General features: G+C 30.6%; 1 protein-coding gene across 1 annotated transcript in view; it reads left to right on the top strand.

Moving 5' to 3' along the window:
• Positions 1-23,243, top strand: part of LOC148304789 (irregular chiasm C-roughest protein-like) — a 143,048-nt gene that overhangs the window by 100,469 nt on the left and 19,336 nt on the right. The window contains exons 7-10 of the mRNA XM_088267743.1: positions 3,290-3,377; positions 8,387-8,472; positions 9,131-9,233; positions 10,070-10,203. Of these exons, the coding sequence (XP_088123869.1) occupies positions 3,290-3,377; positions 8,387-8,472; positions 9,131-9,233; positions 10,070-10,203 (411 nt within the window). The remainder of the gene's footprint in view (positions 1-3,289; positions 3,378-8,386; positions 8,473-9,130; positions 9,234-10,069; positions 10,204-23,243) is intronic.

The raw sequence follows: 23,243 nt of genomic DNA, 5'->3' as shown, positions 1-23,243 counted from the left end.
TAATCCCTCTTAATGCTTATATTTCCATATTTCCACCTGAAATAGAAATCGTGATATAAATAACTTCAATTTCAAGAAAATCCAGAATTGGTGAATAAAAATTTGGTAACACTTTAAATATTGTAAATACTCGTATATTTATATCTCACGTATAAAGATATTTTCCATATCTTGAATACATGGTTCATGTTTTTCTTAAGTAAGAACCTTAGTGTATTTCTCTATAAAAAAAGCAAATGAAAACTTTAATGTACTGTATATATTTCAATATGTTATACATATGGTATAACTACGTATAACATATGTTAAACTTTTGAAAATGTTGTCATTAAAGTAATTATTTTCTATTGTATTCAATATAATATAATATACGAAATACTGTTTTTAAACGCTATGCGTAAATTGAAATTAGAGATATGTTATTATCATTCACTTAAAAACAATATAGCCAATGGTATTCCTATGAACAAATTCGCTAAAATTAAATGCAAAATAATTTCTATCTGAGCCCGATGATAACATATTAATATTTGAGTGTGAATATGATATTAAATTGAAATTTAGATACAGTTGCCATTCAACTTAATTCTGTTAGGGGTTAATTGAAAGGGTATAAGTTCCATTAGGAGCGCCATTAGTGGAACTATGTTTGGGAAGCTGTGGTAGCGAGTAATAAAAGCTTTTATCGGAATGAGCTGTTCCATTAATTGTTATTTGGGAAATGGAAACCGGGGTTATGCCGTGTATTAAAAAGAATAGTTTTCAATTTCATAATGACTTCTGATACAGTTGATATGGTGACAACAAAAATGTTGACATGAAGGACAACATAGTGAATTATTTAGGGTTTTATTTTACCTCATTTTTTAGTGAAAAGTACAGTAATAAATTTAAAAAAAAAAATCAAAGAGATAAAAAAAATGGTGGAGTTATTTAAGAGTATTATTTTATTTGTATGTAGGTAATACACTTTTGTGACGTACAAAATCAGTGATCAATGAAAAATATGTAAAAAATTAAACACGGATTTATTTTAATTTACTTTTATTGGTCTAAAATATATAAATGTGATTTTTTAAATATGTATGCGGTAGCAAGAAAAAACAAATCGAATCATTAAACAGAGTATTATTTTATTCCATTTTATTAGTGATAAGTACAGTAGTGTATTGTACAAATTAGCGATAACAGTAAAAAAAAACAAATTTGATTATTTAGCAGATTTATAATACACTATTATAATATTAAAAAGATTTCAATAAAATGAATTATAAAATTAAATTCAATTTCAAAATAAATTTCACAATAAAATATATTTCACAATAAAATGTGCCACAAAGTTCTGCGAAAAACATCCAAGAAATTAAAACATATATTTTATTTGTATAAAATACAATTGAGGTTACGTATAAAATCAGTGATCAAGAGAATTTAGGTTAAATTGGTAACAGAGTTTTATTTAATCCATTTTTAGTCGTGTAAAGTAAAACAAAAATTTTGATAGCAGGAAAAATAGGTTACATTATTTAGAAACGTTTTATTTTATTTCATTTAATTGATGTTAAGTACATAAATGTGTCATACAAAATCAGTGATAGCTAGAAAAATTGGTTGAATTATTTAGCATAATTTTATTTTATTATATTTATCAGTGTAATACATCAATGTGTTATATAAAATTAGTCATAGAGGAAAGCAGGTTGACTGATTTAGAAGAATTTTTTTTTGTTAAATTTTATTGGTGCAAAATACACTAACGTGTCATACAAAATCAGTGATACCAGAGAAAATAGGTTGAATTATTTATTATTATTATTAAAACCCTTATCCGCACCCCAATGGTGCATAGGGCACTGTGTCTTATAAACGCAGTGTTATCATGATCGTTTTACACATGAAGGAAAGGTGATCAGCCCTCCGCTTCAGGCACCAGTCCAGGGTAATATTGAATAAATATTACAGTGAAAAAAATACTTATATTTATTTTACCCCCCTTGGGAATCGAACCCGGGACCTCCAGAACGGTAGCCGAGCGTGCTGACCATTACGCTACGGAGGCGGATGAATTATTTACCATAGTTTTATTTTATTCGATATTGTTGGTAGAAGTTTATTGAATTGAATTAAATTACTAATATCAATTTGATAGAAACTTCTGTATTGTGTTTGTATTTTTTCTCTGCAAAAATATTTGTCCTAAATACCGTTAGCAAAATCCATTCATTTTTCGAACCGTTTCCGCCATTCTTTGTGGAAAATAAATAACAATTACTTCGTGATCTTATTTTCCGTAAATACACCCTTAAACCAAACCGCAATAAATATTCCTTACTTATTTCCCCTATTTCTATATCATACTATTACTGAACCTCCCATATCTGATCCGGCTCTGCGCTTGTATTCCGCATTGTTTACAATGAGAAAATATTCAATACATTATTACTTATGTATGAAATATTTTGGACAGTTTTTTCATACAATTCTTTGAATTTTTTTCGTATTTTATATATCCGCAGAAATATCAAACAGCCAATTTTTTGCCGTCGCGAAAAATGACGCTGTCTTCATTATATTGAATCAATTGATTTCATAGCCTTATTTTATTTTTAATTCCTTTTAATTTTTCTTATGATTATGATTATGATCTATTATATATTTACGTATCTATAGCTTTGAGGCTATCGAAATCTTTTCAAACCAACTGTTGATACGACTGTCTTGAACTCAAATATGAGTTCAAAAAAATGTAGTGTGGTTGTCAATCGTGGGGAGAATGGTGAATGTTACACATATGTTAAGTTATCAGTCAATTGGTTTATAATAAGTCATAAGCCTTGTAATACCTAGAACTCCATATTTTACTATCTTTGATGAAAAGTTAAAATGCATGTTTTATACATAAAACTTCTTCGTAAAAGGCTGTTTCGCTGTAGAATAATTACGAGAAAAAATGTACTTATGATCATTTTAATTGTAACACATTGTTAACTGCATCCACACATTTGTGCGTTTCAGAAACCTTATACTGCGACTCCGTGCACATTTTTGTGCATTTCGGCTACCTTCAACGTCATTTAAAATCCTTTTTTTTTTCTTAAATCTTGTCTTTATATTATCGATTCTTTTTTGCAATAGTTTTTTCTATGCAAAAATTTCTCAACTTCACTGTAACAAATATGTTGATAAACGTTTTGAATTAAAAAGTAAATATTTTTTCAGATTCACCAATATACCCTTCATCATTATTTAATATGGCAAATGCAAGTTTATTTGTTTTATTTTTTTGCAGGTTCGACATGCGCCCGTAGTGTCACTGAAGTCCCCTCCAGATTTGAGATCAGGAGGCAAAGCAAAAGAAGGGAGTGATCTACAGCTAGGTAAGGAAAATAATACTATATTAATGCTTTTACCCTTTTTACAAAGGTTTTCCTTTATATTAGAAGATAAAACCGCAATATTAATGAAGACCTATTTGTTTATTAATAAAAAAAAATATTGATTTAAAAAATTATAATACAACTACATTTTTTGCCCTGGTTACGTTGATGGATGAAGAGAGGGTAGAAGCTGTTTCGTATTTACAATATTTTCGGTATGTCGAAATCATTGTTCACAAATCAGGGTTTCTCCACTCCGGAAAGTTATTATATATTGAAATCTATGAAGTAGAATACCGGAAGACATTATACAATAATGAAGTTTTTATATAAAAAGTTAAAATAAAGTGATTTTTAGAAAATTTTTATTTTATTGAAAAACTTGAAAAAATCTTGTAACAAACAAATTAATGCAAGAATTTTTTTATCAGTGGTTTGAAGCAAATTTAAACTACTTTTCGAATAAAATAAATATTTTCAAAAATATATAATCACCATTCGTTTTTTTTATGAAAGAAATTAGAATTTTGAATATTCCAGAACTTACGGCTTGGTAATCACATGGCTTATGTGATCACTTTACACAGGGTAACATTGACAATTCAACCATTATTCTCGATTTGAACCCATCAAAGGCTTTGAATATCTAAAATAATCTCTTTCTATTGTAACCATATATTTTTAATGTTTCATAAGTGCGTTTGACGGCTATGCAATCCTAACAGACCCGAATCAGACATGAAAGAAGTGGCTAAACTTGACCAAGCAATCTGACGCTATACTTAAAGGAAAATCACCTCCGACTTATTAATTTTTCAAAAAATATCACAGTCTTTAAAGTACAATCTTGAAAAAATACCGTTGTAAAAATTAACAAAAATTATCATCATTTTACTGACCAAAATAAAGTGGTCCTGTCTTTTATACATAAAACGTATTTTTCCACAAATTCTTACTCAAATAAACTTTTACTTATTTTAGGTAAGACCGTTACAAAAAATGTCGTAGATAATAAGCTGTCTACAAATAATAATTTGAATAAAAAGCTATCCAAATATAAACTTGAATATTTATTCTAGATTTGATATTGGAAAAGGATACACCAATATCACATCTAGAATACGTAAAAATATAAATAGATAAACAGAGTTTGCAATATGTAAACGAAACCAATAAAACCTTTGGGGAACACTTAACAAAAATCTAATAAAAATAAATTGCAATGTATTTGTCGTAATCCGAAAATGAAATGTGGAAAAAATGCAAGATTATTATCATAGCAAATATAATATACGTTCATAAAATGAATTTGGTAAATAAAAATTTAATGTACGTATTGGAAGCTCAGGGCTAGGAAAATTCAGACCCTTTCAATTTTAAACAGGGTGTTTAGTACATCAATGTGAAGCCTGATACAGGTGCAAGGGAAGGTCATTTGAAATGAATTTTGTATATAATCGAAAAAAAAACTGTGTTCTTAAATCGCAACATGTATTTAATACTTTTGTAACTTACTAACCAACTGACCATCATGCCGCTTCTCGTAGGTGTAGGCAGAGAGAAAAGGATGCCACACCAATCTGTCTTTGAAATCAATATTTGCCTCTTCAACATTCATACATACCTGATGAATTATTCCGACCCTTGACTTGGTCACATTCAAGAATTTGAAATATTTGGTCGACCTTAGTTTTCCTCGGTCTTCCTCTGCTTCTATTTCCAACTACATTTGCCTCAAAGAAATTACTTTTCTTCCTTCACTCATTCGATTCACATGCCCAAACCCCCAAAAAAACCTTTCTTAATTTTATCGATCATACATCTTTTTGCCGCATATTTGTCTGAGAGATCGCATTTCGACTGCATTTAATCTATTTTTATTCTTCTTTTGTCATATCATGCTTTTCATCTATACAAATACGAGTATATATATATATATATATATATATATATATATATATATATGTATATATATATATATATATATATATATATATATATATATATATAATAATATATATATATATATACATATATATATATATATATATATATATATATATATATATATATATATATATATATATATATATATATATATATATATATATATATATATATATATATATATATATATATATATATATATATATATATATATATATATATATATATATATATATATATATATATATATATATATATATATATATATATATATATATATATATATATATATATACTTATGTTTATTGTAGAATTTGGCTCCATACCAAAGATGAAATATTGCATTCAAAATTATCAAGTAGGTTTATTAACGTAAAGTCCCCCTCCGTGGTGTAATGGTCAGCGTGTTTAGCTACCGTGCCGGAGGTCCCGGGTTCGATTCCCAGGGGGGGTAAAAATAAATATTAGTGATTTTACACTGTAATATTTATTTCATATTACCCTGGACTGGCTCCTGATGCGCAAGAGTGATCACCTTGCCTTCATGTAAGTAATGATCAAGATAACACTGCGTCAATTCAATGCAGTGCCCTATGCACCATTGGGTGCGGATAAGGGTTGTTAATTAATTCAAATATTCTTTAATTTCGAGAATATTTAAACTTCAAATATTCATGTTTACTTTATTCATGTTAAACTCAAATATGGTATTTTATAAGAATTTTATTTTTATATTCGAATAAAAACCATATTTTTATACTACAATGATAGGTTCATTAAATTTTGAAATCATAATAACAACCTTATTAGGGATTTGAAAAAATTTAAAGATATTCGTTAAATAGCTTATTTTATTGAGTTAGATATATGCTTACTTCATTTTATTACATATATAATTTATTCATTTGTTGAATGAAGATTTGCTGAATTTTCTTAAATTTACTGACATAATTATCTTCGATTGATATACAAATACCCTTCAAACAAAGGAAAATTTCCTTTTAATATCTTAATGACGGGGTTTTATTAAAATGTAATCCTCTTTCATTTAACTGACTTCAGAACCTTTTTTATAAAATAAAACATACATTCGATAAAATACCACTTGAACTAGAGTGATCCCTTGTGCCAACATTTATCCCTTAACATTCGATATGGAAATAAGACAGTAGCCGCAGACAAATAAATCGGGGATGATCTGAACTAATAGGGGGTGAATAGAAACTTATGCTTTAAATGTCAAAATGAAGAGTAATGAATACCTACCTGAATTTGGACACACCAAAATATTGTGAACAGGTGTGCTTAAGATATGTTTTTTGGACATAGTTGTTTCGTAATATTTTGAGTGTGTCAAAATACTTGTTCACAAATTGGGATTATCCCCAATTAAAGGAGTTATTTATCATATTATTTTTGATACCTTAACATAGATGAAGAAAAATATGGAAGTCTAAGCATTTACGGAGCTAACAATTGTCATAAATGTGATTTTAATCAATGATTCGGACCTCACATATGATAATAAAAGTTTCTGCTCAGTTAAAAAAAGTTTTTTAGTCTCACTAGTAGATGTTACTTGTGAAAATTCTAGTGATTCTTGTACGATGTTTCAAAATTGGATAAATGGTTTATAGAAGTTCCGAGAATTTGAGTAGTGTAGTTGTCAATCATGGGTAGAATTGATGAATGTTACGCGTGTGTAAAGTGATTACCAATCTATGACGGTCGTAAGCCCCGTAAATACCCAGACTTCGATATTTTTGTTCAACTTTATATGTTGAGATAATATAAATTAATAATTAATAATAGAAAATAATATATTTTTTCGCTCCATCCTTGAAATAAGTATAGGTTTTAATTTAAAAACATTATTTTCATTTATCTACAGCCAAACATATATGCTGTATCAAGAGTCCACTATTTTAATTGAATATACGGGTGAATACATCTCGACTGCAATCAGTTTTAAACGCTGCAATGAGACTGATCTTCGGAATCTCTTAATTAAGTCACATCACTCCACTATTTCACGATTTGCACTGGTGACGCTTTCCTGAAAGGGAAGAGTATTAATTCTATCTCCTTTTATTTAAATCCATATATTATACCACTCCAGAGTTTCTAAAGGAACTATGAATTCCAGACAATTTGGCTGATAGACGTCTTATGTTTCATATTATTTTTTGACATCTCATCGAAGATGAAGAAGAATATGGAAGTATGGGCATTCACGGGGCTGACGACTGTCACAGCCTGGTTTAAGTGATCACTTTACACACGTTTTACATTCACCAATTCTACCCATTATTGACATCCTAGCTACTCAAATTCTTAGAAGTTCTATATATGTATATTTGAACCAATTTAGAAACCTTGTTCTTGAATCACTAGAAATTCAATAGAGACATCTAGTGGTGAGATGAAAAGAAGCTTTTTATTGAGCAGAAACTCTTATATTAGTATGTAAGGTCCGAAGTTCGGATTATAATCACACACAAGAGAAACGCCAGAAAATATAATTTTCATTTTTATTATTTTAGCTCATAATTTGACAAGTTAATTTATTTAAACATTTTGAGTGTGTCCAAATACTTGTTCACAAATCTGAATTATCTTCAAAAATATGAAATAAACTCCTTTAATTAGTCCAGATTTGTGAACAAGATTTGGATACACTCAAAACGTTGTCTTATGTTTCAATCGGTTATAACAACGGCCAAGTGATTTTACCAGCTTTCAATCAGTACACTTCATCTACTTGTGCATTTGGTGAGCTTGCCTTAGCTGTAATGGCACCGATGGCATAAAAAGACTTTTTGTAGCCGTTAAAAATAGTGAGAGTGAGGTGATCTATAGAATGAAAAAACTCAAAGCGCATTCGTTTACAAAATCGTTTCCAAATTTTTCTCCCAATTTAATCACAGCGACGCGCCTTTGAGGTAGTTTTTTTACGAAGATGTCGCTTTGTTAATTTTACAATGTTATTATTTTTTAATTTTTTATTAATTCGTCCCAGCTTTAATAATTTTTGCTAATTTATTTTATTTTGTTTGTTTCAGAATGCAAAGTGGATGCCAACCCAAGCAATGTTACCTACCGTTGGTATTTGAATGACGAGCAAATCGGAAATTTCACAACAAACCTGGTAAGATGTTTTTAAAATTCTTTATTTTTTTCAAATTCCTCATGAAATTTTAAGAACAGGCTATTAGAAATATTTTTTTCTTGCCATATAATACTCATGTGTCCGTCTCCACAGTATAGTTGTGAGCACATTCGGCTACCATTGTGGTGGTCTTGGGATCAATTCCCAGGGGGGTCAAAATGAATAAAACTCTTTATTCACTGAACAATAAATAGAATATCTACCCTCAATTGTTACCTTAAGCGCAGGGCTAATTCCTATGCCTTAACATAATAATAAAGGATCAAATTAAATTTGTGTCACTATTGGGTGCGGATAAGGGATGGTAATAGTAGTATTAAAACATATTTTGAAGACTAAATATTTTTTCATTATTCTTTTACGTTTTACTTGGTGAAAACCACTTTTTATAAAAATGTATTGTGAAACATGTTTCGATGCATTCCGCCTCATTGTTAAACAGTATTTCAAAATCATACATAATGCAATTTAAAAACGTGTTTTTTTTTAAGAAATAGTGGTATTAACAATGCAAAACGTCAATTAAAAATGGATATTTGTAACCACAAAGTGACTATCGAATCAATTAATGAATTTTCTTTTATTTTTTAATTCTAAACAATTACAAAACAAAAATTCAAAGGTGATTTTTTTACAGATAATTCGGAACGTGACCAGAGATCTGCATAATTCCATCGTAAGATGTGAAGCACACAATGATGTTGGAAGAAGCGAAGATTCTGAAACACTGGATGTCGCATGTAAATACATACCACATACCTTATTAATATTTATAAATCACTGATAAATAAAATTCATTGAAAAAATATAAATAAATCTTAAACAATATGTCTTGTTTAAAGTTAATAAAAAAAAACTTTCTTCTTAATCACATTAAATTTTGAAACTTTTTCTTCAACTGTTTTTGATTTGAAAGCCTTGTATTTTATAAAGCATTTATTCATCCTTAAAGAAGACAAGGTAATTGTAAAAATCGGTTGGAATAATTGTAACAAAAATAAAAGTGGTCAAAAACAAATAAACCACCTTAAAATTCAATTGTGTTTCATTATTTTTTTATTGTTTATTAAATGTGCTATAAAAAATCTGCATAATAATAAGGAACTTTATATTATTTTGCCCTTTTATCTATTGTTACTAGAATTAATTTGTTTTATTTTATTTTAATATTTTACATTTTTGTCCTTTTCCTTGATTTTAAGATAAAACAATTAAGATGTACTTATTACAATGTGATTATTACAAAAATTACTAGTAAATGATTTTTTTTTATGAATAACTCGGAAGACAAATATCGAAAGAAAAGCTGTTTGAAAAGCAAATCATTGTTCCCATTGACATAAAATCTATTAATTGAAAAACAAACTTATGAAAAAACTAAATAAGGATATTTTTTCTTTTAAAAATGCGTTTCTGATTGAAATCGTATTTCAATATATCGAAACCACTTTTTTCATGAAAACTTTCCATTTTCCTTGAAATTCATGAAATCACGAAACCGTGAAACTACCCTATTCCATTATGTCTTAAAGCAATTCAAACGCTGGTGTTCCTGACTCGAACGCTCTTGTTTCAGACGGACCAAGTTTCCGCACAAGACCGAGTGATGTCGAAACGGATCTTGATGCTACAGTAACGCTCACTTGTGACGTGGAGGGAAACCCCCCTCCTAAAATTATATGGCTTCATGAGGATCAAGATAGATGGAGTGTGAGTATTTAATTTATTTTTATTTTTAACATAATCATTTAAATCATCATAGTTTGCGGATTCACGCTCATAAAAGAGATAAATATCTCTGAAAAGAAGTGATAACATTTAACCATACTGTATTCATCGATGTGAGATCAAAAGATGCCGCAAAAGTCATGCGTAAAAATAACTAACACGCAATTTACGATGAGTCGAGTGAAAAGGTAAAATTACCCTTCCCGCCCAACACCACCAGTCGAGTGAAACGGTAAAATTACCCTTCCCGCAGATAACTATAATTTATCTGAATGAATAATACTTGTTTAGAATTTCAGATAAAACCGTTAGTTAATTAAAAAGAATACGTTGAAAAAATCTTCTAAGCTCTCTCCTGTAAAGTAACAGATTTGCAGATAGAATACTTTACGTAGGGGCCGTCGATATGAGAGCCTTAAAATTCCGTGACAACAGGTACTTTGGTATTTTTTTTAAATTGCGGTCAGTCCTAAAGTCTTAAAATTGTAATAAATTAAAAAATAAAACCCTTATCCGCACCCCAATGGTGCATAGGGCACTGCGTCATATAAACGCAGTGTTATCTTGATCGTTTACACATGAAGGAAAGGTGATCAGCCCTCCGCTTCAGGTACCAGTCCAGGGTAATATTGAATAAATATGACAGTGAAAAAATCACTAATATTTATTTTGCCCCCCTTGGGAATCGAACCCGGGACCTCCAGAACGGTAGCCGAGCGTGCCTACCATTACATTACGGAGGCGGACAAAACTTTATATAATATATTGTCGTCGGACCATATTTTTTGAGGTCCTCCAACACCACTTTTAGTCTCTCAAGATCTCCATCTCAAAAATTTTGGGGTCCATCTTGTGGGTTTTGTCTCACAATATGTCCCGCCCATGGCTTTTTCTAGCCTTTGTTTGTTTGATTATTAGCATATTGCAAACAATCGTTGCCCCTCCCATATTCATACACCTCTTCATACAACTTTTTCTTCTTCTTCAGCCTCCTCTTCTCCACTGCTGGATGTAGGCTTCTTTCACATTTTTCTATGCTTTTCTTTCTTCGACCGCTCATATCCAATTTTTGGCGACTGAAATTATTCATCAGCCCATCCCTTTTAAGGCCTGTCTACTCCTCGATTTTATCTGAAACATATATTCATTTATGGTTATCAACCCCGGCCTTTTTGTGTAAATAACATAGAATTTACTAGCCTCTTATTGATCTGATGATGTCAGTAACAACCAAACCCGGTTAATAGTAAAATAAAAATAAAATAAAAAAGTCTATATAATGGTTTATAAAAAAAAACAACTTTGTTTATAACTACTCTTTTATCAGTACATTTTTTGTTTTATTGTTTAAAATTTATAAAATATGTCAGAAAGTATTTACTATAAACATTAAATTTTAGTTACAAAGTTTAATTTAATGATAATGATAATATTATATTTATGATATGTGTTTTGTTACTATATTTAAGACTTTTCATATGATCTTGTTTGTTTTTAAATACATATAAATTATAAACATTACTTGACATAATTCAAAAGTATATAATATATGGAAAATAACACCCTCTTCACACTCTTCACTAAAAAACTGTGTTACAGTATTAAATGAAAATGAAATTTCGTTCACGATTTTCCAATATCTGCTTTTCTTAAATGTACGATGTATATCATATAGAGGAGGGCAGGGCATTACGGGTCATGGGGCATAGCGGGATAGCGCCATTGCACTATAAAATAAGGGTGATAAAGCAACCATGACAAGGCACTGAAATCGAATTTTCGTAGCCAAGGAACCTCCGAGAACAAGGCGTTTCCAAACTCATACTTATGGGCTCGTATCATTTCTTTATTACATTTAGACATCTCAACATAAATGAAATGAGAGTCTAGGTATAAACAGGGCTTAAGACTTTTCATAGGCTGGTTTGAGTTATCACACGTGTATTATTCACCATTCTACCTATGATAATTATATTACAAAAAATTGGAACTCATACATATGTAAATCATGTAATTCTCACGTTGATTCTCATGTGAGTTCGCGGCAGCACATATTGATTTGAGTAAGTTTTTACTTGGCACAGATATTTCCATTAAAATATCTGTAAGATCCGATTCGATATTTTTTTTAAATAATCAAGTAAACAAAAAGCAATGTGATCATAATTTGTATTTTTGAGAAAAAAATTGAGTAGTGTGGTTGTCAATCATGGGTAGAATGGTAAATATTACACGTTTATAAAGTGATGACTTATACCAGGTTTTGTCAGGTTGTAAGCCCTAATAATACTCAAACTTCCATTGTTTTCTTCATCTATGTTGAGATACCGATAATGTAAGAATTGCTAATTAGTCAAGATTCCTTGATTTACACCTTGGTTCACAACACCTACAACGTTGTGAACATAATTCTATTTTATTTAATGTTTCAGCATTTACTTTGTGGTAAGACGTGATGATATTTTTAAAGAAAACATTTGTTTTTTACCATTTGCGTTTATTTTGAGACGACTACTTTCAGAAGCTTAGCTATCTTTAGGTCCAAGTGCAAAGTTTACGTTTAGACCTGAAGATGGAAGCTTAGCTTCCAAAACTAGTCGTCATAAAATAAACTCAAGTGGTAAAAAACAACTGTTTTCTTTAAAAATAACATTACTTTACAAAATATCGAATTTATACTACAATAATACTTGAATATTTTTTTTTAATTGGCAGTTTTACCATATATCGGGTTACTTAATTGAAGGAATGTTACAATTAGATAAAAATGTGTTGCCAAATCAAGGGTTGTTAAACTTCCGAAACCCCGTTTCGCCCTATGCTTCCCTAAGTATAAATCTTTCTATTGTCCTCAAACAATGGAATTCTTATTAAATATCAGTGCAGTCTTGCAGCAATACTCGAGCGCTTTTATTCGCTCCATTGAATATACTCTTGTCTCAACTTACACGTAACGCAATTATGCCCCATCCATTTTCTCCGGATCTACCCTATGGAGCGTATAGGAATGTACATATACGAGTACAGGGTTAAGGCAAGGTTCACAACGTACGTTAACGTTTCCAGTACAATACACTTTTTAGTTGTTGTTTTAAGTGAATTAAAAGGAACTTTAAAATTAACTAACAAACCATAAGGTCGCTTCCTCAAAAGAGTGGGCAGAGAAGATGTTCACATGTTTAGGTCCAAACAACTCTGTTTTTGCAAACGTTTGTCTCTTCCACATTCATGCATCACTTCTTTGATATATTCCCTCTGATAATTCCAACTCTTGACATGTCCACTTTTAAGTATTTGAAGTATTTTATTAGATATTTTTTTTCAGGTTTTCTTCTGCTTTTATTTCCAACTAAATTCGTCTCCTTAATTTATTTTATTATTTTTTTCCACTCATTTGTTCCATACTTCCAAACAATATCAGACCAATTTTTATTTTATCCACACTATACATACTTGTCCTTTCATTATTTTCTTATTTTACTATTCGAACATCTTTCATACGTTTTCAATCACTAATTTGACAACAAAAAAATGATTTTGAATTTAAAAACTTTTTCCGTCTCCGTTGCGTAATAGTATGCACGCTCGGCTACCGTACTGGAGGTCTCGAGTTCGATTCCTGCGGGGGGCGGTCAAGTATATAAGTAATTTTCTCACCAATATTTATTCAATGTTACCCTGGGCTGGTACCTGGAGCGAAGGGCTGATTGGTTTCCTTTCTGTATTTAACGATCATGATAACACTGCATTTATATGATGCAGTGCCTTATGCACCATCGGGTGCGGACAAGGCTGAGAAGAAGATTTTTTTTTAAATCAGAGGATAAAAAAAAAATGTAAGCCTTCGTAGTGTAGTGGTTAGCGCGTTTGGCTACAGTGCTGAAGGTCCCGGCTTCAATTCTTAGAGACACCGAAATAATTATTATAAAAATAACACTCTCTGACTGAAATATTAGGTAAGTAATCCTTACATACGTGAAAACAAGGAATTTCTTCTCTAGTCTAGATTTACTCAAGAATTCTCGTCCGTTTTACAAATAGTACTCGAAAAGTATCGCCGATAAAACTTCTAAACAATTACAGAATACAAACTCACACTTTGGGATGAGCCTGCGGAATAAATGACCTGGATGGGTCAGTAATTTGACCTTACCGAAAGCACTAAATAGAAATATTTGAAAGCTCCTGTCTGTCGAGGAAAGTTAGCGGAGCTTCGGCGCTATAACGGCGTTATGGTCGGCCGTTCGGGACGCCCGACGGTCGTTACCGACGCCTAACGACCGGCCGAAGATGTTAGGAATATTGGGCTGCGGATATAACAGAGATACTAGCCTCGAAGCTCGGGGAAGTTCGGCATAGTCTTCATCAATTAATTCAAACTTAGAAAGATATTCACATGTTTAGGTCGAAATCATACTCCTGTTTGCTTAATCAAAACATACCCCTTCTCGTCTTAATATGTATATGACATTCACATATTCGAACATTTAATATCGCTCGCTCCCTTCAAACAACGTCATATATCGAAAAACTAGATTTTTCAGGAGATCGTTTTCAAAGTTTAAGAATATAATAAAATGTATTAAAAACACATATCAAGCCACTTATCAAACTTTTTACTGTGCAACAGATCGTTTTAGGTAAAACCTGAAGGTTTTTTCTACATTTGAAAAATATTCAGTATGATTAAAAAAATTAATTAAACGATACCTTTTATTCAAAATACAAAAAAAAAACTTTCTGCCGTGTGGCGGGTAAATATTCAGTTAAAAATATGCCGCTTTTGCTGGGATATAGTACACATTTTGGACATTCCGAAATCATGCAAAACTGAAAATTGACGATTTTTTTTATATATGACGTTGTCTAAAGGAGTGAGCGATATGTGATATTCACATATTTCCACCCTATATGTTCCAAAGTGTCCATTTTAAATTAAACTTTACTTACCAACTAAACTTCACATCGTAGAATAGGGCAACACGCTTACTTTTATTTTAAAATTCAATAACTTTAAAACCAATAAAGGTATTTACACAAAAATTAAGCTGAATTTAAATAAAGTATTAAAATAAAATAAAAAAGTCATTGAGTACAAACAAGAATTTTTTTTTAAAAATATTTCTCAACAATATGCATTATTTTACGAGGGTTTGAAAGTTCACTTTAATTAACTTAATTAACAATTATATGAAAAAATCCAACTTTAAGGTGTCATAATTAATTAATGGAGCAATAAACATTTTTTCTGTAAAAACTATCGTTTAAGCATTATGAATCGATATTTATTTCAATATAGATTTGAAAAAAAAAATTAAAACTATTTTAGTCTGGTCACCCAATAGTACGCCAATTTCCGCTGGGATAGGCGGAAAACATAAAACGCCACACCATTTTGTATTTTAAAACATTTTTTATTATTAGATTAAAACCAATATTTTTAGCTTTTCCACTTTTTTTATTTATTTGACCAGCGACCGGGTTTCGTCGTTACCGACATCATCAGACCAGTCTGATGATGTCGGTAACGACGAAACCCGGTCGCTGGTCAAATAAATAAAAAAAAGTGGAAAAGCTAAAAATATTGGTTTTAATCTAATAATAAATTAAAAATGCAATTCCATCACGAAGTGTCAGTGGATAATATAAATCTTTTAAAACATTCTTCACTTCTTCTATATTAATGCAACTCCTCATACATACCTGCCGATTATTTTGACTCTTACCCTATATTCGTCTAAGTATTCAAAATACTAACTTTATTCAGTCAAGTTATTTTCTTGGAATAAAGATAAAATTAAATAAAAAAATAAATTGTGACACGTGTTTCAGTATATAAATATCACTATCGAACACCGTATGTAAAACATTCAAAAGTTGTAGAACATGTCCTACAAAAAAATTCTCATACTACCCAAAAAGTAAACAATACCATAAAAGACATTCGTGCGAGATTTCGCTCAAATATACCACATATTATTTATTTTGGTCACTTTTTTATGCAGGAGAGCATAAAAAAAGTAACATATTTCCCTCTCCAACACATACATATGCGCAACACGCACACTGACGATTGATACACGTCATAAATAAGAAAATAAGTATGTGTGCACAACCTTCTATAATCTTTTGTCCCTTTTTTCCGCACGCGAGAATGTTTCTTTTGCGGGGAAAAACGGAAAGACTACTTTTAACCTATGACCACTAAAATCGTGTCACACTCATAGGGTGTTTTAAAAATTCTTATTTATATTTATTTATTTATTTGCGTCCGAAACCAATTTCGCAAAAAAAAAATATATAACGAAATTGAAAGATAGTATCATACAAAGAAAATTTAGGGATATCATAATTAATAAGTATCTATCGATGGTTGCTTCTAGTTGGAAGGGACAAGGTAGAAAGTGAATTAATTAAACTCCAGTTGTAATTATTTTATTGTAAAACCTTTATACTGTAAATTGTTTATGTATCTTTTGTATGTAATGTTTATAATCTAAAATTAAGAAAATACTAAAATTAAAAAAAAGTATTTACATTTAAGTATTTCAGCTCAATACAGGCCATGCCCTATAATACATAAAATAAAAAAATAATAATAATGTATGTATCTATGTAATAAATGAAAAAAATTTTTTTTTTTTCATTTTAATACATCGTTTTGCCTTACTTTGACAACATTTAGTCTACTTGTATCCTTCTTTTGAACAGTCCACTTGCACACGTTAGGGTTGGAACAATTACTCAGTTTTGTACGGCTAGTTAAGCTTTAGCTGGTACATTTTACTTTACTGTGATTAAATGATAGATAATCGAAAAGTGGAGGTATAAGGAAATAATTCAAGGCTAAAATAAGCAAAATCGATGATATTAAGAAAGGTGCGTTGAGATGGTTTGGGCATATAAATCGAATGAGTGAAGAAAGAGCAGTAAAACAATGTTATGAAGCAAATGTAGTTAGGAATAGAAACATAAGAAGACCGAAGTAAATATTCCATTATCAAATATTTAAAATACTTAAAAGTGTTCAAGTCAGGATAATAATTGGCGGGTATTTATAAGGAAATGAATGTATGTGGCAGAGGCGTAGTTTGTTTGGAAAGATAAATAAGAGTGGCGTTCTATTCTATCTGCCTACCACTACAGGGAAGTGGCATGAAGGTTGGTTAGTTAGTTAGTTAGCTATAATTCAAAATAAATAGTATAGATCTCAGTTGTTCTCAAAACTAGTCATGTCAACATTAATAAACTCAAAAAAGTGGTTTAATACAAGTTAAAATAATATGATTAATACAAGTGTTTAAATCTTAATTGTAATCAATTTACAAAGTTATTTCAAAATCAAAAAATAATTAAACCAGCGTTTATATGAATTTTCCATCTGAATAACATGTACGTTAATGGTTAAGTTTACGAAACGAAAGAAATAAATCTTTTCGCCTTATTGCTTCCACCTCTGTCACTCAAACGGCGACCTTTTTACGAAAAAAAACTTTTAAAGAAAATCAACCTTCGGCAAACATACGAAAATAAAACAGTTTTCACGAAAACTTCATAGGTAAACCGGTGGACATAATAATAATACGATTTGAAGTTTATTTTCTAATCAAAATTAATGGTTTTATGTATAGTTTTAAAATTTAATTCATGGTTTAGGAAACTAGTCGTGTTAATAAACAATTGTTTATTTTTATATTTAATTATATCATTACATAATTGCACAAAGTTAACGCTAAATAAACTAATAAATAAATAATATTATTTGAGGTTATTTTCGTTTGAGTTTCAAACACAATTTGGATGATGATATTTTTAAATCGACAAACAGAAAATTAATTTGTTTTTTTTTTTCTTTTAAAATATCTAATATAGTTACGGCGTGCTTTTCCAAATAAGACTAAGCTTTTTGCTTGGAGAGGAACGTAGACTCAATGTTTATTGTTTTTACTTAATAATTGCTTTTTTGTAAATTATACAAATGTCAAATCATAATAATTTTATTTTAATGACAAATGGTGGTCACAAATAAGTGTTAATAAAAGTGGTATTACACAAAGTAAACAATGAATGATAAGGAGAGTGTTCTACATTTCTTTGCTAAACTTTAAGAAATTATGCAAAACAAGCGTCTGTCTCCAATTGCCCGATATTTCGACTGCACCGTTCACAGGCCGACCGCAGCCGCCTAATTGCTTCGCAAACTGGAAACTTGGCCCGGCAACATTTACTACAGCAACAACACTTGCTAATGTGTTGTTGGCGACAATAATTCACGTCCATGCCTCCCCAGATGGGTCAAGTGTGCCCAAACTTTATCCAATAGTTGTTTATTAGGGGCTAAATAAGAGTTCTTACGAAACAGGTATTACAAACTTGCTACATCGGACTCCAATAATAATAGTAAATAACAATAATTACTCAATAAGGCAAATGTAGTTGTAAAAATCCGCAGAAGAAGACCGAGGAAAACTTGGCATGATCATATGTCAAATACTTAAAACGGTCGAAATAATCGGCGGGTGTGTATGAGAAGATGCATAAATGTGGAAGAGCGAAGAATGTTTTCAAAGAAAGGGTAGTGTGGCTTTCTATTCTCTCTTTCTACCCCTGCAGGGAAATGGCGTGATGGTTAGTTAGCTAGTTTAGAATAATTTTTATATTTGGGCCCATATTTCAAACAAACGTAAAAATTTGAATCTGTATAATAACGGATCAAATAGTACAAAAAAAATATAGAAATTTCTTCTTTCAACCCTTATCTGCACCCAATGGTGTATAGGGTACTGCATTGTATTGACACACTGTTATATTGATCGTTACTCACACGAAGGCAGGGTGATCACTTCTCCACTTCAGGGACCAGTCCAGGGTAATATTATATAAATATTAGAAATATTAATACCACTAATATTTATTTTCATCCCCCCCTGGGAATCGAACCTGGGACCACCGCGGTATCTAAACACGCTAACCATTACACCACGGAGGTGGATAAAATGAATGAATGATTATCACGATTAGGTATTTCATATACTTGAGAGCGGTCGAAATAATCGGTGTTTATGTATGAGGAGATGCATAAATGTGGATTGGGATGAAGGATGTTTGCAAAGACAGGGTAGTATGGCGTTTTCCTGGGGAGAAGTGGCGTGATGGTTAGTTAGTTAGTAAAAAATCATTTATATTTAGGCCGAGCATATTCAAAACATAAAAATGTGATATATATAATAACGGCTAAAATAGTTTTTAAAAAATATTGCATTTTCCAACTTACGTAAACGATATATGTATGTGTAAAAACATAAAACATTTTTTTATATCAGAGTAATGATGGTTATATAAGTATATAAAGTGATCGCTCAAACTTTTTTTTGATAGTTTAAGTGTATTTGATCCATATTCTTCTTCATATATACTGAAACATCAGTAAAAAAAATCTTAATTAATCCCGTAATAGTCCCATAATTTTTGTTTAGTAAAATAAATAAATTCATCCGCACTTCCATAGTGAACGAAATGAAGAAAGTTTAAAATTTGTATATCGAACACCGCGAATTCGCCAACTTAATTACTATAAAGATCCAAAAACTAACGCGTCGATTCGGCAACCGACAAAGCAAAAATCGGATCATCTAGTCGAGAAACGTGGCGACTACAAAAAGCGATACAAGTTGTCAAAAAGTTATTGCGCCCGAAAAAAGCACGGCTTAATGTTCTCAGCAACTTGCAAAGTCCAACTTCGGTCGACTTCTGAGGGCAGAAAAAAGCTAAACGGCCGTTTCTTACGCTTTGCGTACAACCGCCGTTCTGCCACTAAAGTTAATGTGGCGAAGTTCGACCAATTAGCGTCAGACGCGATGACGTAAGGTGGAAACCTTACTAATGTCATTACACCCGCCCGTTTGTTCGATTGTCGATATTTTTTGTGCCGACCCAATCGAAGTTAACCTTCGTCAAAGTATTCAAGAAATAGGCATGCTCTAAGGAAGGGTATTTGAAATCTTCTTCCAACCGTTATCTGCACCTAATGGTGCATAGGGCACTGCACCTTATTCAGGAAGTGTTTGTTATCTTGATAGTTATTTACATGAAGGCATGGTGATCACTACTGCACTTCAGGGGACCAGTCCAGGGTTATATTGAATAAATAGAAATATATTGTAAAAATCACTAATAAAATAAATTGTCTTAATAATAAAACGGAGTCAGTACCATGTTCACAGATCAACTTCACGAATCATGGTATGAATCGAAAGATTGCTGTTCAAAATTGCTGTCTCGCTTCCACACAGTTGTGGCGCGCAGTAGTCAGAGTGAAATAATAAAATTTCTCCGGTAAACATATCCAATATAACACACTATGACACGGATTATTTGTTCAACGAATCATTTATCAATGAGTTTGATTGTGGGTATATTTATCCAAATAACAGGGTTAGGCAGAGAAAATAGAACGCCACAATAATCTGTCTTTGCAACAGATTTGTATGGCATTATTTTTTCTCTGCCTACATCTGCAGCGTGGTGGTTAGATTTTTTTAAGATAACCCAACGAAGTCAACGTTTACGGAAGTGAATTTTAAATTTCTTAAAAAATATTTTCTCGGTTTTAACAAAGGCATTTTTTTAATTTTAAAATAAAAATCGGAATTTGATTTTATATGTGGATATTTATATGTAGATATAAGGCCTTTACGTCATTAAGTATGTTAATAAAGACTTAACAATCTCTCAATTTTCACTGAAAATTTAAGATAATTTTTTATCTTGAAATGATATTCCTTAAAAAAAAAACACTCTTTACCTTTTTGAACTTCGTTTCCAAATTCCTTTGATAAATGATTCCTTCATTTTCATGTATACGAAATATCAAATACTTCAAAGGATTTTGCTCACCTTTTGGGACTGAAAATTATTTATGAATGTGGATCACTTCATTTTCCCATCGATTGCCCTTTTGTAAGAGTTGTGTAAGAGGGGAGTACGTAAAAACCTTTACCTTAAATATCATCTGTGACCCCTATCCGCGTCTTGATTATACATTAAGCACTGCATCGACCGATGTTAACTAGATCTCTAATTAAATGAAGAAAAAGTGATCAATGGAGTGTTTCATATATTGGATAAACTAGTGCATATTGCGACACAGATGACGCAAGCTTAGGATGAAAGACTGTCAATAGAAAATTTATGGTTAAATTTTGTAATATTTAAAATGTAGAGAGAATCTTATTCTAAATATTTTTCAAAATTTAACCTTGTTCTTTAGACACTGCTTATTTTTTTTAAATACGGTCAGTTGGATTTTTTTGTTCTATGCCGGTAAGCGGTGTATATTATAACAGTCAATTTAATGAACAGTGCTTTTTGCAACAGTGAAAAAAATATCAAACCAAAGTAGAAGTAATTTGAAATATCGAGTGAACGCATTGGACAATTTCAATATTTACAAGGTTAAAAAAATCCTATTCTGATGTTAATAGCATAAAGCATTTTTTTCATAAAACAAAGCATATTTAATATTAGCAACGTCCAGAGACGTTTTTCGTACGCAAATCTATTAAATATAAAATATATTTAAACATTATATAAACAAAACGTGATATTGAAATACAATTAAAACCTGATTTTTTTATTAAATAAATAAAAAAACTGCAAAGTGTATTAAACTGAAAAGAATAAAAAAAAATAATAAAAAGGTCTAGTAAAAAAACATTGGAATCATTGGCAAAAAGCAATAATATACAGTGAAATCTCTATCTATCGTTTTTAAAGGGACCTATTGAAATAAACTATGAATGCGGGAAAACAACGAATGCGGGATTAAGAGGTCAATACGCAAATAGATACGACCGAGTAAAGATACCGTCCTCCCAATCTGCATAACCATTCGTAGGCTAAAATTCTAAGAAGAATGATGAATTCTAAGAAGAATGAGAAGATGCAAATGTATTTATTAAAAAAAAAAACAAACCTCAATAGAATTTTAAAAAATACTTTTGTTTTTTAACTGTTTTATTTTCGTAAGTCAACAGTATATTTTCGGCTTCTGGTATTGGTTGCACAAGCTTTCGATAGTTTCTATCCCATACGTTACCGTGGAATGTAAGAAAAAAAAACAGACAAAATGTATCAAATATGCAGCTTAATTCGAACGATAAATGCGGTAAATGGTGATAGAGAAACGATCGATGCGGTTTAGTTTAGTATGAAATTAAGTCGGGATAGAAGAAATAAACGACACATCCAGGAAAATGATTATTCGAGGAACGATAGATAGAGGTTTCACTGTATATAAAATTACCGATAAAAATATATGAATTACTCAAAAACTCTCAATGGATGATCTTACTAGCTCCTTTCCATTTTTTAAATCAATTATCTTGTAGAATTCTAAATTTGTTTCAAGCTAAGCATAATACATGAATTTCTCAAAGAAGCTATATCATCCCTCGAGAAATATGTATTCCTATACACTAGGGTCTATACATTATATTTACACTAGTTTAAACAATATGTATACACTAAGGTCCATAAAAATTTAATTTATTTCAGACAAAAATAGGAACAAAAAGAATCTGATAAATCGAAAAGTATAATAAAAGTATTGACTCACACCTTAATATTTTGAAATGATTTCGTGTCAATAGATACTTTGAAAATGCTGATGGTTGCTTTGGAAGAACAAAAGTCATTAGAAATAATAATAGGGGCGCTATGCCGCGATTTTCCTACCCAGTCGATAGCAGTGTGAAGTTTTCTTCCTCGAATAAACTTTTCATAGTTGCACCTATACTTTGTTCGCATTTAATCACCGAACTTTTCATTTCGCAAGGAAGAATCACAGCGATGTTCTTTTGTTTCACCGCAAAAAAATAATAACGATAATTTTCGCAATAAAAATGTTCGCTTTGTTTGCTTCAGTATTCCTCTATCTTCTTTGCAATCTTCTCGACTATAATGTCTTTGCGACTTGTGTAAACAAAATTCTAAAATAGGAGAAAAGAGAGTAAGAGAACAGC

The sequence above is a fragment of the Brachycentrus maculatus genome, unplaced genomic scaffold, assembly GCF_059751285.1.
Source record: "Brachycentrus maculatus isolate JH-2025_06_01 unplaced genomic scaffold, ASM5975128v1 h1tg000304l, whole genome shotgun sequence".
Lineage (NCBI taxonomy): Eukaryota > Metazoa > Arthropoda > Insecta > Trichoptera > Brachycentridae > Brachycentrus > Brachycentrus maculatus.
The sequence above is the reverse complement of the archived record's forward strand: the minus strand, read 5'-3'. Positions and strand labels throughout refer to the sequence as shown.